The sequence below is a fragment of the Rissa tridactyla genome, chromosome 10 (genome assembly GCF_028500815.1).
Source record: "Rissa tridactyla isolate bRisTri1 chromosome 10, bRisTri1.patW.cur.20221130, whole genome shotgun sequence".
Lineage (NCBI taxonomy): Eukaryota > Metazoa > Chordata > Aves > Charadriiformes > Laridae > Rissa > Rissa tridactyla.
Genome location: NC_071475.1, coordinates 3942786 through 3958128, shown reverse-complemented (window position 1 = coordinate 3958128; position 15343 = coordinate 3942786). Strand labels below are relative to the sequence as shown.

Here is a 15343-nt window from a genome sequence, read left to right as displayed (position 1 = left end):
ACCGTCTAACACCCCCAAAACAGGGAGGACTCCAGCTCCTGCCAAAAACCAGGACTTGCCTGGACTTGTGCGGCCATCACCTCCCCAGCCCCTGCCCTCCGCTCCGGCAGAGCCGCCTCTGGGGAGCAGCGCCAGGAAAACACATGGTTTTGTTTAAGGAGCACAGGCTGAGGGGGGGTGGAGGGGGGTGGAAGCCCTCAAATGTTACACACACACAAGAAAACTGAAGTTTTGAAGTTGTTTCTCTTTGGCAAGGTTCAAAATAGGGCAAGTTTTTTGTTTTTGCTGGGAGGCTTTTAAAAAAAAAAAAAAAAAAAAAAAAAAAAGTATTTCATCCATACCATCCTTGAAACATTCTTGACATTTATTACCATAAACTTTTCCTCCAATTAATTGCTCCTACACAACTATCATTTTCCTGATGAAAAACACCACCAGAAACTCACAAGCCCTTAAAAAAAAAAAACGCTCGCTCTCTCTTGTTTCTCCCTGCTCACGAGCATAACCAGAGCTCGGGAGATTAGGGGGGTCAGAAACAAGAGTTTTGACTCAACAGCTTTGGCCGGCGAGAGCTGCCACCCGCGGCAGGGACACCGAGGGCAATCTAGCTCACTGGACGCTTGCAAAAATACCAGGCTCTACAGGTATGCGGTACCACCTCCGGCGCTGACTCAGAAATGCACGATGGGCCAAGTCTCGGCTGAAAAATCACGTTCTCGAGGATTTGGGCTGGGTTTATAGCCGAGGCTTTCAGAGGGCGGCGGTGGGGATGCTCATGGAGGGGGGTGGGAAATGAAGCCGAGCAGAGGTGAGCGGAGATGCCTCCATCCCAGGAGGGAGGCATCGACAGCCACCTGGGCGGATATGGTGTCAGGGAGGACCGGAGCTGTTTGCGTGCTCTTTAATTGCTTCCATTTCCATAATGAAGCCCAGGTCTCGTTTCGGCAGCACCGGGCGAGCAGGCACCGGGTGGAAAGGCAGCCCCGGTTTGAAAGGACGAGGCTGCAGAGGGGAATGCAAGCTGTGATGCTGAACTCCATGAAGGGGGCACAGAAGAAGCTCCCCCACCCCTCCTTAAGCCAGTGGGACGCGGTTGCTCCCCACCTCTGGGATCAGCGGCTAAAGAGGGGACGAGGCACGGGGGGGGACACGCTGGAGGCACCCCAAAGCAGGACGCACCCCCCGGGGACCACGGGCGGTAGGTGCCACCACAGCTGCGCCAGCCCCCACGCAGCCTCCGCCAGAAACCCTGGCGCTGCCACACAACCGAGGTACCGCAATTTAACGAGCCCTCCTGCAGACGAGCGGCGGTACCACATCGTCACGCGGCGTGCCCTCCGTCACTGAGATGAACCACACTTTGAAGCTCAACCAAGCACATTGTCACCTCCCTACTCCCTCGTCCTCCATCCCCACGCCAAAGGTAGCAATTTTTGCCCTCTTTTAAAACAAGAAGCCACCCGAGGGAGCAGCCAAAGCTCACACATCCCACATCGAAGCTGACTCATCCCCCCGGGAGGAGAGCCCAAGCATCTCATTCCCAGGTTATTTGCTCCAGCCGCGGGCTCGCACTTTCCCACCAGCAGATTCCGGGGGGGGAAGGAGAGGCAGGAAGGAAACCCCCAGCTGAGACACGGAGTGTTTATCTCACCTGCTAGAAGAGAAACACATCTTTAATTTTAAACGTTGAGCGTAAAAACAGATCCCTCGAGGCTCATAAACATACCAGACAGAGAGGGAGAGTAACACGGCGAAACCCTGGGGAAATAAACAGAGAATTCAATTTGGGAAGTTTCCATCCCTCGTGCGGGGCGGGAATCAGCTGGCACGGGCCACGCAGGCGAGGTGCAGTTTTTTGGATTTTGAGGCCTTTTTAAAGGACTTTGCTCATTTATCACAAAAAACCATCACGTGCATCACCCACACCCCCTCCCCAGGAAACCAAGCGTGGCGGCGGCGAGTCCAATCCCATCCATCATCTCCATGCAGGGGGGCAGAGGCTGCCCCAGTCCCTCTGCCACGAAAGCTGCCGGTCCAGAGCACATGGTGGGAGCCCACTGTCTGCACCCCCCGGCCCTCCAGCCGTGCCCGTCGCCCCCGAGGTCCCTCATCCCGACCTCCACCGCCGGGGATGCCGAGCCTTTCTGCGTGGCTGCCTGCATACCAGCCTCGTTAAAACACCCACTTTCCATAGCTAATTACAGACGCAGTCACGCTGGCCAAGACACAGGCCTATTTTTGGAAGCTTTTAAAGAAAAATAAATACATATAGATATATATATACACACACACGCACGCACATCAAAACTGCATCATATTTTTCTTCCGCTAATACTTTCAGTTGCGTTTTTGCTCAACAGCTACCAGTTAATTTTTGACCGCCGTCAATGGAAAGCAAAAAGCCAGGGAACAGCCAGGTGCTTGACCCAGCCTCCGAGACCAGCAGACCTGATGCCTTCACAGCTTCCAGGACTGCAAACTCCTCTACAGACCTGAAGCTCGTCCACGAGCACCCCTGCTGAGCCCCAAATCCCCCCTCGGAAGGATTTTTGCCGCATCTTTCAGTGAAAATTTAGTTTTAAGTCCTGGCTGGGGAAGAGCATCACCAGTGATATGAGTTTGGTGGAGCTCAGGTTTTGGTAGGGGATGCTGTTGGGAGGACTGGGAGGACGCGAGAGGGCTGGGGAGGACTTCTGCAGGTGAGGAAAGTCCTGATGGAGACACATGGATGCCACTTCCTCCTCTGGTCCCGTTTCCTACCCCGAAGGAGGCAGCATCCATGTGTCTCCAGCTCCCTCTTCCCCAGGATTCACCGGAGAACAGCTACAGTGAAATCATCCACATGTATATTTAATATCATCCCTTCACCCCAGTTCCCACCCCACGCAGCTCCAGGGGTCTATCACATCCAGCAAGGACAACGAGTTGTCCCCGAAAAAGCAAGGAAGCCCCTTACCTGAGCATCCACCCAGCCCAGAGAGCATCATTACCAGCGTTAAGCCTCCAGCTACAGCAGCACCAGGTTTCTTCTGCGGATGCCGGCACATAATTAAGATCTACGGGGCTCCATCAATCACCGAGGGGAAAGAAACAGGAGGGGAACCTCTCGTGGGACACGGCAGAAGCCTACGCGTTACTGGTGCCAGGGTGCCTGAGGGATGCTGGTGGGGTGGCACAAATCCAAGCCACCCCTGGAGCAAGCAGCCGGGCTCTCCGCCCTTCAAACTGCCTCTTCTCGCCCGCTTTGCGAACCGTAACCCCCCTAAAGACAAGCCTGTGCTCTCCCAGCGCAGCATCGCTCCTAACTCTTCCTAGAAAGGGAAGAACCCCAGTTAACAGCCCCGTGGATACCGCAACCCAGGGTGGCCCTGGAGGCAACTGTTGTTGGGAAGAGCCGGTGTGTGGGAGATGGGGTGCTCCAGCATCTGAGGCTTCCATCTGGCACCCTAAAGCAGGGGCTGGGGGAGGAGAATATCTTTACACGAGTCTCCTCACCCCCGAGGAGAAGCCCTCCAGGGCAGATCCGGCACAAGGAAACGGCTTCTCTCCCACCTCTGCACTCTGCCTGCCCTTGCCAAGCACCATCCCCCAGACTGGCAAGGACAAGAGGTCTCCAGGATCAGCAGCAGGACGGCCAGGAGCCCTTTGCCTGGACCCATCCATTGCCAAACCCTCCTCTGGTGCCCAGCCCTGGGGGGCAATTCCCTGGCCCTGCCCTCAGCAAAAGGCCCTGGGGTGAAGGGACCTTCCCAGGGCTCCAGGCAAAGGGACAAAAGGACCAGAGAAGGCAGAGCCTTTGGAGAACAAGCCCCCTCCTGCCCCAAAACACCCTCATTAACCCTTCCCCTCCCAGCCAAACCACGGAGCTTGGACCCACCAGCTCTCAGCCCGCACCGCAGCAGGATCGGGGAGCAGGACGCGAAAACTGCACCCCAAGAGCACGCACAGCCTGGGGAGCAGCAGGACAACCTCCCCTTTCCCCCGGAGCATCAGCCTTTCCTCGGCTCATCCCCAAAGAGGGACCGCCCGGCGGGATGGAGCGGCATCTCCACTACCCCGGAGCCGCGCACAGCCACGCTAGCGCACAAATTGCTTCATTAAATTTCATCGCATTAAGCCAGTTTCATGAATTGTCCCCGGACTATTGTTTGCCTGAAAATTAAATTAAGGCAACATTTGTTGTTTCAACGAGTCTGTCAGTTAGGGACGGGGCCAGAGGAGGGGGACAAAGGCACAGGCAGGTGATGCCATTTTGGCAGCAGGACTCCTCCAGGTGGGCAGTTCCAGTGAAGGTGGGAAAGGCAGCCACATCTTCCTTCACGGGGGAGGGAGAAGGGAAGGATGAAGCTAACATGCTGTTTCAAACCCAAGCCAACTGTGCCAGATACAGAGAGGAGAGCCAAGCTGCCCGGGAAGGGAAAGCATCACTGTTTTGGAGCAGATAAAGGCTCCGATCCGGTCCCAGCAGCCACTCGCCGGCACGGCAGAGCATCATCCCACACTCCTCTGGGAAGCACAGACCCTGGTTACGTCCGCACGAGGAGCTCGGCACGGCAGTCCGGAGCTTTTTGATCTTTCCAGATTACAAAGCTTTGCCACGTACAGGAACGCTCTGAAAAATTTCTCATTTATTCTTCCTTTTCCCTTGAGCAGCTCCTCTCTGCAGTATCAGAAACAAAGGTGACAACCTTTCGCTTTGTAAAGAAAACCGTTGAACGAAGCGGACTATAAATAGCACCCAAAACTGACCTGCATCCCCAGCCGAGGGGAAGGAAATGAAGACGAGCGAACGAACAGCTTCAAGGTCAGAGAGACAGGGTTTTTTTTTTTTTTCCTTTGTTCAAGGTCTGGTAATTTTTATCCACACAGGAGAGCAATCCAAAATACATCATTAGGGTCGTAGCTAATAAAAACCACGCGGGCTTTTTTCAGCCCGGCGTCGTTTTCTTTGCCCGTATGGGGATTACGGCGGGAAGCTGCTTTCCCCAGCACGGGCTCTGCATCCCCTGCATCCCCCCACCGAGCTCCCCAGCCATGCCAGATCCGTCCGGGCACAGAGAGACCGACCAATGCTGCCCTCAAGAGCACAAAGCATGGCAAAATCCAAGCGCCATCAGATTACCCTGCCTTTCTCTGCCAGACCGTAGGGATGCTCCCCACCACCTCAGCCCGTCCTCGGTCTGCAGAGAACCAGCTTGTCACACGGCGCTGGCTCTCTTCCTTCTCTCCAGCTGCTAAACGGCATTAAAAGAACTAAGCATCCATTAAATAAAACTTTCCCACTATTTGCTTCCCATGTAGACAATTGCTCTCGCTGCCACAGGGAGGTTTTGTGCCGGCGGCTGGTACATGGGCGCACAAAGAGTGGGGAGGTGCCAGGGTCGGCTCTGGTACAGCACGGGCCACCCAGGGAAAGCACCCGGGGGCCTCGAAATCCAGTGCCAAACCCCAAACGACAGCACTCCCGCCGCTCGTCACGTCCCCCGCTGCATCACGCTGCAGCCCCACTCTCCCCCCTCCAGTCTCGACCCAATTGCAATGCTAAGGAAAGGGAGAGAGGGGGTTATGGGGAAATTTCCCAGCTTGGAAGCAGCTGGGGAGGGTTCAGGAAGGTTTATTCAGCGCAAAGCCCTTTGACACCACTCCTCTGATCAGTCAGAGGTGAGATGCGGGAAACTCAAGGACCCACCAAAGGGCAGGAGAGTAAGAACATGGGGCTGGCGTGCCGCAGCCGGAGATATTTTGAGCCCTGGTGGGGGTAGGAGAGATAAAAGAGAAAGGTAACGTGAAGGAAAAAAGTAAGAAAGGGAACAGAAAGTGGAGGTGGTACCTGCAGTCCATCCCATGGACTCGGCGATGCTCCTGCCCCTGCCTGAGACGCTCTGCCCCAGCTCTGCCCACCAGCCTGCTCCAACTCACCCTCGGCCACGTGGCTGCGTCCAGCCCAGGGACTAAAGCGAGAACCCACCAAGCTCATTTCATCGTGAAGCGCCATCGTGCAAAATGCTAAGCATTATCCTTATTGTGGTGGCCCAAGCCAGGATTAGCCCACCCACATCCCCCAAGGCTGGGAGACCCCTTTCCTTACCCGGGCAGCACGTCTAAACCCCAGTGATGTGGCTCCAGCTCTGCCGCCCGTTGATGAGCAGAGCTCCCGGGTACCTGCTCATCCCCGAGGCATGGCAGGATTACCAGCACTGCCCTGATCCCCGCGTTTGTTTGACTTGTACCGCGCAGGCTAAGCATGACCCAGGCAAGATGCAGGCCGAGAGCTCCGGTCCTGCCCGACATTAACGGCAGCACACCCCGTGCGCTTCTCGGGTACCAGACACGACGGGGTTGAACTCCTGTCCCCTACCCCACTGCCCAACAACAGGAGAAACAGGGGCACGGTCCCAGGGGTCTGCGCCCTTACGAACACCCGGCACCCGCCCTGGCTCCTCCACCTCCGCATTTCACACCATGATGCCGATCCTGCGGGGCACCTTGCTGTCACCTTCCCCATCAGTACCAGCCTGCCATTAGCATCCCTTCTCCTGCTCCATTTCAGAAAAGCCCATAATTAACGAGGGCAGGGGACAGCGGAGGGCAAACAGCAGCTCTTCCGAACGGCCTGGGGCTGAGCGCCGTCCCTGTCTGGACCTGCAGCAGAGACAAATGACCCCCACGTGTATCAAAGCCTCAGAGATGGATGACGGGCTGGAGCAGCCACCAAGGGGCGGCGAGAGTCACGTCCTGCGTCCCCAAGTGCCGTATCACACCTCCACCTTGCTCTTGATTTATGATGGATTTTCCTCCCAGTCTGGGGAGGGGGACTCGGGGGGGGCGGGGGCTCAGCCCACGGGACTGGGGACGGCTGACCTTCCCCGCTGTCACATCTCTACCTGAGGCTGTGCTGGGACATGCGGGGAGCTGAACAACACGAAAACCAGCTTGGCCCCTTCTGAGCACACATCTTCCTTCCTCCAGCATCTTCCCTCCTCCAGCAGGCCATGGGCTCAGGGAAAATTCCTCCGGCACCATTAACCTGGGTTAATGGGGCTGCACAAAGGCGAAGCAGGACACCAGCAGGGCCCTTCCCACCCAGGAGCACCCGCAGCCCCTGTCCTCCCTCTTCTCCACTGCCTTTGGTGGGAGGCCACGGCCATTCTCCCACCTGAAAAGCCAAAATTAGTCAGTGTTCAAGCCTGTGAATAGGCACAATAGCTCCAACAGGAGGAACCCAACAGAGCTGGGGCCTCCCAGCTCATTTCCATCTCAATGGGGTGGCTTTTCACCCTGCCCTGTCCCCATGAGGCCACTGCAGAGGTCCCCAGCAAGAGGCGAAGTCCAAAGCAGGAGTCGTGCTCCCGCTCTTCCCAGCAGAATAGGGGTCACAGGCGGGGACGACAGCCCCCCATTCCGGGGCAGAGAGATACAGAGAGAACACACAGCAGCTTCGTGCTTCACCAACCAAACCAACCCTGCCGGCCGTGAGGGAAAACCCAGTGAACACCCCCAGCGATGGGCAAGTCCACACACCCCTTTTCCTAACGCAGCCCCCCAGAGCTTTAGAGGGACTCAGTGTCCCCACCAACAATCCCAAAGCATCGCTCTCCCGCCTCGCTCTCCCAGAGCTGCTGAGCCACGGCCACCACTGCCTCACACAGCCCCACAACAACCGGGGCAGGACCAGCGACCGCATGCAGGCACAAACCCGCAGGCTCTTGCTTTTTCCTTTCCCAGCCCTATATCCACCCTATTTCCAGGGCGGCAGCCCCTGCCGGGGCACGTCATGGTCTGCAGGGACTGGCTGCGATGGTGATGCTGCTGGTACAGACCCAAGCACACCCCATGGGGCACCTCGAGCCGGCTCAGTGGGCTGCCAAGAGGTATTTTGCCCTCAAACCCCTTTTTCAGGACGATTACAGAAGCCAGCTTCGCACCTAGCAGCCCTTTTGAAGACACAGGGTCTTCAGGATCTGCCTCCAACCCTGAGCCTCCACCGGCTTCTGCAAGGCGCCGCTCCCCAAAAGTCACCTTGGCCCGACACCGGCACATCCCGGCGGCGATGCTGCCGTACCCGTCAGCGGCTCCTCGGCAGCCGGAGCGGGCTGATGGATTGGGGTTAGGCGGCGCGTTGCCTGCGGGCACCCGGCGCCGGAGCCAGGGAGAGGCGAGACGTGCACCGTCAGCGCTTTCGGCAGGGAAGGTTGGAGCAGGGCTGGCTGCTGCCGCTGCTGCTGCCTCCGCGGCTGGCCGGGCGCCAGGCTCCCAGCCCTCGCTCACCTGCCGGCTTTGTGCAGAGAGCAGAGCAGATGGGGAAAAAGGAGGGGGGAAAAGAAAAAAAAAAGAGGGTTATGGCTTGTGAGTCAAAAAGCCTGGGGGCACGAGGGGTGGAGGGAGCGGGGTTTGGAGGGAGGGAGCCCCCTGACACCTACTCTGCCTCCCCAAGGCTGTGTGAGCAACGCCGGAGCATCCCTCGGAGAGCCAGGGGCATGGAAATGCTCAGCCCTATCCATCCCGCATGAGGCAGGAGCCCCAGCCCCGGCGGCGTCCCCCTCCAGGAGTCACTCGAGGACGGAGCTGGCAGCTGCCTGCAGCCCCGGCCCCGCTGCCCCGGCCGGTCCCCGAGGCCAACGGTTCACGATGAATTTCTAATTGTTTCCTCCAACAATGAGACATCCTGTTCGGAGCCGGGCGGCTCAACAAAGCCCGACGCAGGGAGCGGGGCCCCTTCCTGCTGAGCAGGAGCGGGGCGATGCCGAGTACTCCCCACCATGAGCAGGGGGACAGGGACAGCTCTGCCACCCCCTCCCCGCCACCCCATACACTTAACACGCCAGCTCTCCAGCCACCACCTTGATTAAAACAGCTTAACGACTCCAGCGAGAGCTCTTGAGGGGGTGGGGAGCCGCCGAGAGGTATTTGATGGATTCACTTTGGCAACCGTCAGCTACCTTGTCATGCCAATAAAATTATTGCCATTGATTGGGGAGAGGCGTGGACGCATGCTCCGAGGAGCGGATCTCCCTCCCGGAGATGGGCGCAGGCGCCCACAGGGGCTGTGTCAACATGGGGAGGGGGCGAGGGGTCCACCAAGGGATGGGATGGGGATGGAGCAGGAGAGGGCAGGGGGAAGAGGCAGGAGGAACAAAAGGCCCTTGTGCCGGGCAGCCAGCTGGGGAGAGGCAGCAACACGGGCAGGAGAGGATTTCCAGGGGCTGCGCTGGGCTTGATGCTCAGGGACTCCTCAAGGGTCGCCGGCTGACACCGCCGAGGCCAGGGCAAGCTTTATGCCCTAAAACTCCCCCCCCCCGCCCCCTCCAAAAAAAAAATCCCACCGAGGCGCAGGCAGTAAGTAGGGTAGCCGGCAGCAGGGTCACGAGGGGGGCCGAGCCCTCCCAGAGCCGGATTTCACGCGCCGAGACACAAAGGGCCCCTTTTCAGCCCCAGCCGCTTACCCTGAGCACTAAGCCGAGGGCAACGTGAAAGGACCCGCGGGGACGGGACTGGCAGAGCGGGCAGGGAGCCCGACAGCTTCTCCTTCCAGCTCATATGGACCACGATCAGGTCATGCATCATATCCACGAGGCCGACACATGGGGGCTTTTGTGATGGGAAGAGAGCCGGCAGGCAATAGGGAAATTCCCAAAAAGCCCCCAGTCAGCAGCTCCCTGTCCCCACAGCACCTATTTTCAGGTCATACTGCCCAGACACATCAAGGGTTGTGAACACACTGAAGCATCCTTCTACAAAGCTTTAAGAGGATCCTAGTCCCAGGGGGTGCCTCCACGGGCTGCCAAATCTGGTTCCCCAAAGCACCCCCATCTCCCTGCCCTCGGGAAGGGGGCTGCAGGGGAGCCCCCGGACCCTCCCCAGGACAGGAGAGCAGCACTGCATCCCGTTGCGTAGGGATGGCGATGACCCACTTAGCGTGAAGAGTTTATTTATTGGTATTATTCTTATTATTAAAGTGGAGAAGCCGAAGAAGCCAGACGTGGGGCCAGTTCAGCTGTGCTTTCCGTGGGAGAGAATAAACAAGCCGCAGCAAGTGTGAGCCCGGGGAGTGGGGGGGAGCAGATTCCTGACGGAGACACGTCCTGATGTGTTGGTGCCCGAGGCCAGCCAGTTTCAGGACAGGGCAGGGAGCTGTGGGGATTACGGTGGCGACTGGGCAGTCAGATAATCCTCAAAAAAACCCCAGAGCTCGGCTGGCTGCGAGGGATGTGTAGTCCGACGCTATCCTGGCTGGGATGCCCTGGCTGCGCCGTCCTACGACCATGCCCGCCTTAGGGATCTCTGGTGCCTGGATCCCAGGTGGTGTTCGATGTCTCCCGGGGGGCTGTGGCAGGAGGGACAGCCCGCAGCCCCCTTGCTCCGCAGCAGCCAGGGGACGGCAGCGGGCAGGGAGCCATCGAGCTGCTTGGAAGAAGGAGTTCAGCTCATCCCCCCCCCAAAATAACCAGGCAGCACCCAAAACTGGGTCAACCCACAAGGGTCACACCGGAGCCCAGCGGAGCCCTAGGGCGGCGCCTTGTTTGCATAACGAGGAGCAGATGGTGAGCTAACGAGGTCTCTGGGCTGCACCTCCCAGGATGCCCCAGCTCCGAGGCGCCAGCCCAGCACGGTGTGGTTACTGGGAGGGGGCTGCACCATCAGCACACCCCCTCCAGCACCGCCCTTCTGCCCTCTCTCCGTACAACACTTCAAGCACACCCAAAATCGGGTCGTTGGTGGGCACAGGAGGTGACTACGGTTAAGAGGTGACTACGGGTCCAGCGTCAAACGCATGACTGAGCGCTCCCATTGCAGTTACACACGCGGCTTTCTGTCCACCCGAAAAATTGGAAAGACAACCTGGGAAAACGACAACCGCCCAATACAAAGATTGTCAAGCGAGGACGGGTGGTTTACAGGAAAAACCCAAGCATTAGGAAGCAAGCCACCCTTCCCTTGCGCAAATATCCCCTGGATATCCCCGCTGCAGCATGCTCATGGCTCACGTCCCCATGTCACTTCCCCATCTGCAGCACCCTCAGACCGCAGGGTGCAGGGCCGGGTCCCCGACACACCGGTTCGGGAAGTGGCTCCCTGCCAGCGTGAGAAGTCATCCCTGCACTGCTCACCCGGCCAGCGGCAGGAATTCCCCAACCATCCCAATCCCATGACTGCTGGCAGGGAAGAGAGCGAGCACGCGGGGCCCGAGGGCTTTCCAAGCCTGGCCTCTCCACAGAACTCGGGGCCAGCCAAAAGATAACCGCCTGCCTGGTAACCCAGAGGGGACCAGCCGAGAGCGGGCTGCCACGGGCTTCGCTGCTGCGACCCGCTGAGCATCCTGTATCTCCACCCCTGCCACTGCCTCCCCATCCCAGCCCGCAGCCAGTTCTGCGCATCTGACATTGCTTGCGATATCCTTACGTGCGCACGCACATGCACACCCCCCCGAAATTAGGGTCCCCCTGCAGCTGCGGCGGCAGCAGGTGCTGCCCAGCACCCCGGCCTCACGGCGGCAACTGTTGGCGGCAGGGCCGGGGAGAGGCTGCCGGGCAGAGGCTCGTGTGGCTTTTTTTTTTGGGGGGTGGGGGGGGGACAAAGGCAGGCTCTGTCTGCACGCAACAGCCTGGACAAATGCTGGGCATGGGAGCTGCCATCCAAGGAAAATCCAGACGCGGCAGTGACTCTGCCCTGACCTTACCCCGGCCCAGATGGCGAGATGGGTGCCCCCTCGGCAGAGCGGCCTCCATGACAGGGCTCCCGGGGATGGGGAGGGGAGCTCCCAGCTGTCGGCCCAGCCTTCCCTGCCCAAAGGAGATGCCGGGGGGTTCCAGCAAGGGCAGGGGCGAGGGGCAGGAGGGCAGAGACGCCACCAGGCTGCACCAAGCCTAACACAGGCGCTTGCCAAGGGGACGGGGGAAAACACGGATGGCTCGAAAGCAGAGGGACTGCAACCTCTGCCGGGGGATGCGCCCCTCCTGCACCCTCTGCCTGGGGGAGACGCCTTGGCCGTGCTCTGCTGTATACCCCAGGCATCCCCTGCCCTGGATGGGGACACATCGGCACCACTCGGGGACAGGTCAGCAGCCCCCGTCTCACAATCCCCAGGTAGGGGGGAGGCTCTCCCTTCCCTCCAGCCCTGCCGGCAGACAGGCAGCAGGATCGGGTAGCTGCTGAGGCAGCGCTTTGCTGGGCCAGCAAGGCAGGGGCTGCTGCAGACAGGCTGGGCTGCCCACCCCAAGGTCACAGCAGGGGACGAGGCGGGGACCCAGCATCGCAGGGCTCAGCGCCCGCAAAGTGCTCCCCCATGGTCACCGGAGAGCTCTGCCACCCCAGTGCTCCAGGCAGGACGAGCCTATGAAACCCACCAGGAGTCCCGGCGCTGGGACAGGATTGAGACCCACCCCGTCAACCCCCATGGAGCTCCTGCTCTGTGTCCTCGTGCCCTGCAGGGCCAGAGAGCCAGACCAGCACTTTGGGGCACCGAGTTTAGAAACCAGCAAAAAGAAAGCTGGGGAAAGCCCTGCCGAAGAGGACGATGCTCAAACGACAAGGAGGTTTGCCGAAGAGGACAATGCTTGTAGGATGCAGCCCACACCCTGGCCAGGCAACCCCCCTTAGATCGCCACTTGCAAATGGCTCTGAAGGTGCAAGGACCAGAGAAAAACTGAAAAGAAGGAAGGAGAGGAAAAAACAAATCTGCCATGTAAAAACGAACTGCCAGCCTCTCTAGATAAATAAGGAACTAGAGGTGTAACACTGTCCCCATGGCTTTGTGAACCCTCCTCCCACACGCTCCTTTCTTCCCATCCCCATTTAAAACCTCCCATCTGGAGCCCAGCGGCAGGAGAAACCGCCAGCAACGTGACACCGGTCCCTCTGGATCCCTCATCGATCCGGAAGGGAGGACGAGCTGCCTCCGTCAGCTCCCCGCAGCCCCGCTCAGCCCTGGCGCCGCCATGCCCACCCCCACTGAGGACCACAGAAAGGCAAGCAGAGGATGTGGGGCTGGAAAGGACCACCAGCATCCTGCCCCCACCTCCACACATGCTGCCCGTGTCCCCCCTGCCCCTAAACATGCTGCTAACAGGCAGGGCTGCAGGCAGGTCAGGGGTCCAAGGGGAACACGGGCAGGGCTAGCGGAATATATGGAGACTACTGCCCACAACAGCACCCTGCTCCTGATTCCTGCCAGGGAAGCCACCATGCATCCTCCAAAGCACCCTGCCCAGCACAGATCAAGAGAAGCAGGAAAAATGCAGGGTGCTGTACCCAGGACGGGGCGCTGGAGCACCTCACAAGTCACAGAGCAACAGGCCGGACCCCCTGGCCAAGCCCTGGTCCTCCTGCCCCTGGCAGGGACCATACCAGGACCTTCCCTAGCTAAGGATGCAGTTAATGCAAGCTGTGTTTATACAGGGCATGTACAGCTGTAATTATAGGCACGATGTTATGATAACAGGAAATCCGTGCCCTGTGGAGATGCAGGCAGAGAAAGGCATGCACGGAGCTATTTGCTAATTGCCACCAACAAGCAGCCTTTTGTGCGATGGCGGGGTACGGGAAGAGAAGCCTCCCTCACGCCGGGCTGGAGCCACCAGCACCCACCTCCACCCACCCTGTCCAGGTCAATGGCAAAGCCATACGGACACGGACAGACAGAGCCCACCCTATGGCAGCTACAGGGCAAACCCACCTGCCCTGAGACACAACGGGACAGGCTCTGATCCACCAGTGGACAGGACTCAACTTCCCTAGGCTATAACCCTTCCAAAAGACAGAGGTTTTGTAAATTTGATGGGCAGAGAGGAGCAAGGGGAAATTGCCCCTCACTGGCCCTTTGCACGTTACCCCCAGTATATCAAGTCATGCTACGAGAGAGGCACAGCCAAAGGGCTGGCGAGGCGAGCGGTCATCCCTCCCCATCAGCATCACTGACAGCTTTCCTACCTTTTTGATCTTCCCGCTCCGCGTGCCCGCAAAGACGACCGTTTGTCCTCTGTAGTCGTAGGCAGCCACCGAGGTCATCCCATCCTCCTTATCCACGAAGAGCGGGGTCCCCTCGATGGTGACGGTCCCGCCCAGCGGCTGGTTAAAATCCTGGCCACAGAAATTGTCGTCGATCTGCAGCGGCTGTTGGAGGCAAACAGAGGAGAGATGAGCTTTTTGACAATGTCTCAACACGCCGGACCTCCCAGATGGCCATCGGCCATCTCCCACCTCCACCCCATCAGCTACGGCAGCTTTGGCAGCGCCATCCCTTGCCCCTCCTGTCCCAGCCATCCCACCTCACCAGCCGAGGGAAGGGATGAGCTGATGCTTCCCTAAAATTCCCTACGCGCTGATGTAAGGCAGTTGGGACACATCCAAGGCATGCAGCCCCTCTCTGCATCTGAGCGAGCTCTGCAGATGAGGACCAAGGCACTCAAGTCCTCTGCATCTTACACAGCGGCACTCACAAACCCAGCGGGAGCCAGCGCAGCATCCCTGCTCCCCCTCCATCCCCGCCGCTGCCATCTCAGGCACGTGGGATGCCGGCACGAGCTCCTCGGCGCACAAACCCCCCCCCTCTCCTCCTCACCCCGGCGCTAGCTTCAAAAAGAAAACGGTTTGGCAGTAAGGCAGGAGGGGCTGAATCCTGCGCCCCAGCCTTCCCCCAGAGACAGAACACTTCCCAGCCAAGGCCGTGCCAAGACAAACAGGTCAGGGCTCCTGAAAGAGCCTCACTTCACAGAGCAGAGCCTCCAGCAAACACGCTACCCACCTGCCAGCCCTGCTCCTCCTCCCGCAGGAACGTCTTTGGGAAATCCCCGCATTTTTTTCGTGTTGCATTGCCCCAGACAAGGCGCCTGGCTCAGCCAGCTGCCTCCCCGGTTCAGCGCTCGCCCACGGGCCTGGGAGAAGCTTTTGCAAGCTCTTGCCTGCACCAGTGGGCAAGGAAAAGCCAGAGGGATGTCCCCTGTGAGAGCCAGGATGCAGGTGGGGGAGCGGGACCAGGACGAGCTCAGCAGCACTCGCCCCCTCCACCGAGCATCCTCGCCACACCGCCCTGACCTGCTGGGCAGAACAACATACCCTGCCCGTGGGTACCCAGCCTGGGGGGCACCCGGGCCTCATGGAGGTCCCATTGGCCTGATGGCCATGCACAGCACCAGCAAAATCCAACTCCAGCAGCCCCCAGCCCATCCCAAGCAGCGAGGCGCTCCAAACAAATCCCCGGGGTGGCAGCAAGCCTGGGTGCAGGAGGTTAGGGCGGCAGGGCAGGCACGGCCACAGGGACACAGCCAGCTCCGGCCACGGGATTCTTCCACTCCACGAGGCTCCTTATGTAACTTTGAATTTAAAGGGGAGAGAGGTTTTTTGGCAA

At 59.3% G+C, this 15343-nt stretch overlaps 1 protein-coding gene across 5 annotated transcripts in view; it reads right to left on the bottom strand.

The window, feature by feature from the left end:
• Positions 1 to 15343, bottom strand: part of PLXNA1 (plexin A1) — a 120332-nt gene that overhangs the window by 83806 nt on the left and 21183 nt on the right. For all 5 annotated transcript variants that reach the window (XM_054216380.1, XM_054216382.1, XM_054216384.1 and 2 more), the window contains exon 3: positions 13927 to 14109. In XM_054216380.1, the coding sequence (XP_054072355.1) occupies positions 13927 to 14109 (183 nt within the window). The remainder of the gene's footprint in view (positions 1 to 13926; positions 14110 to 15343) is intronic.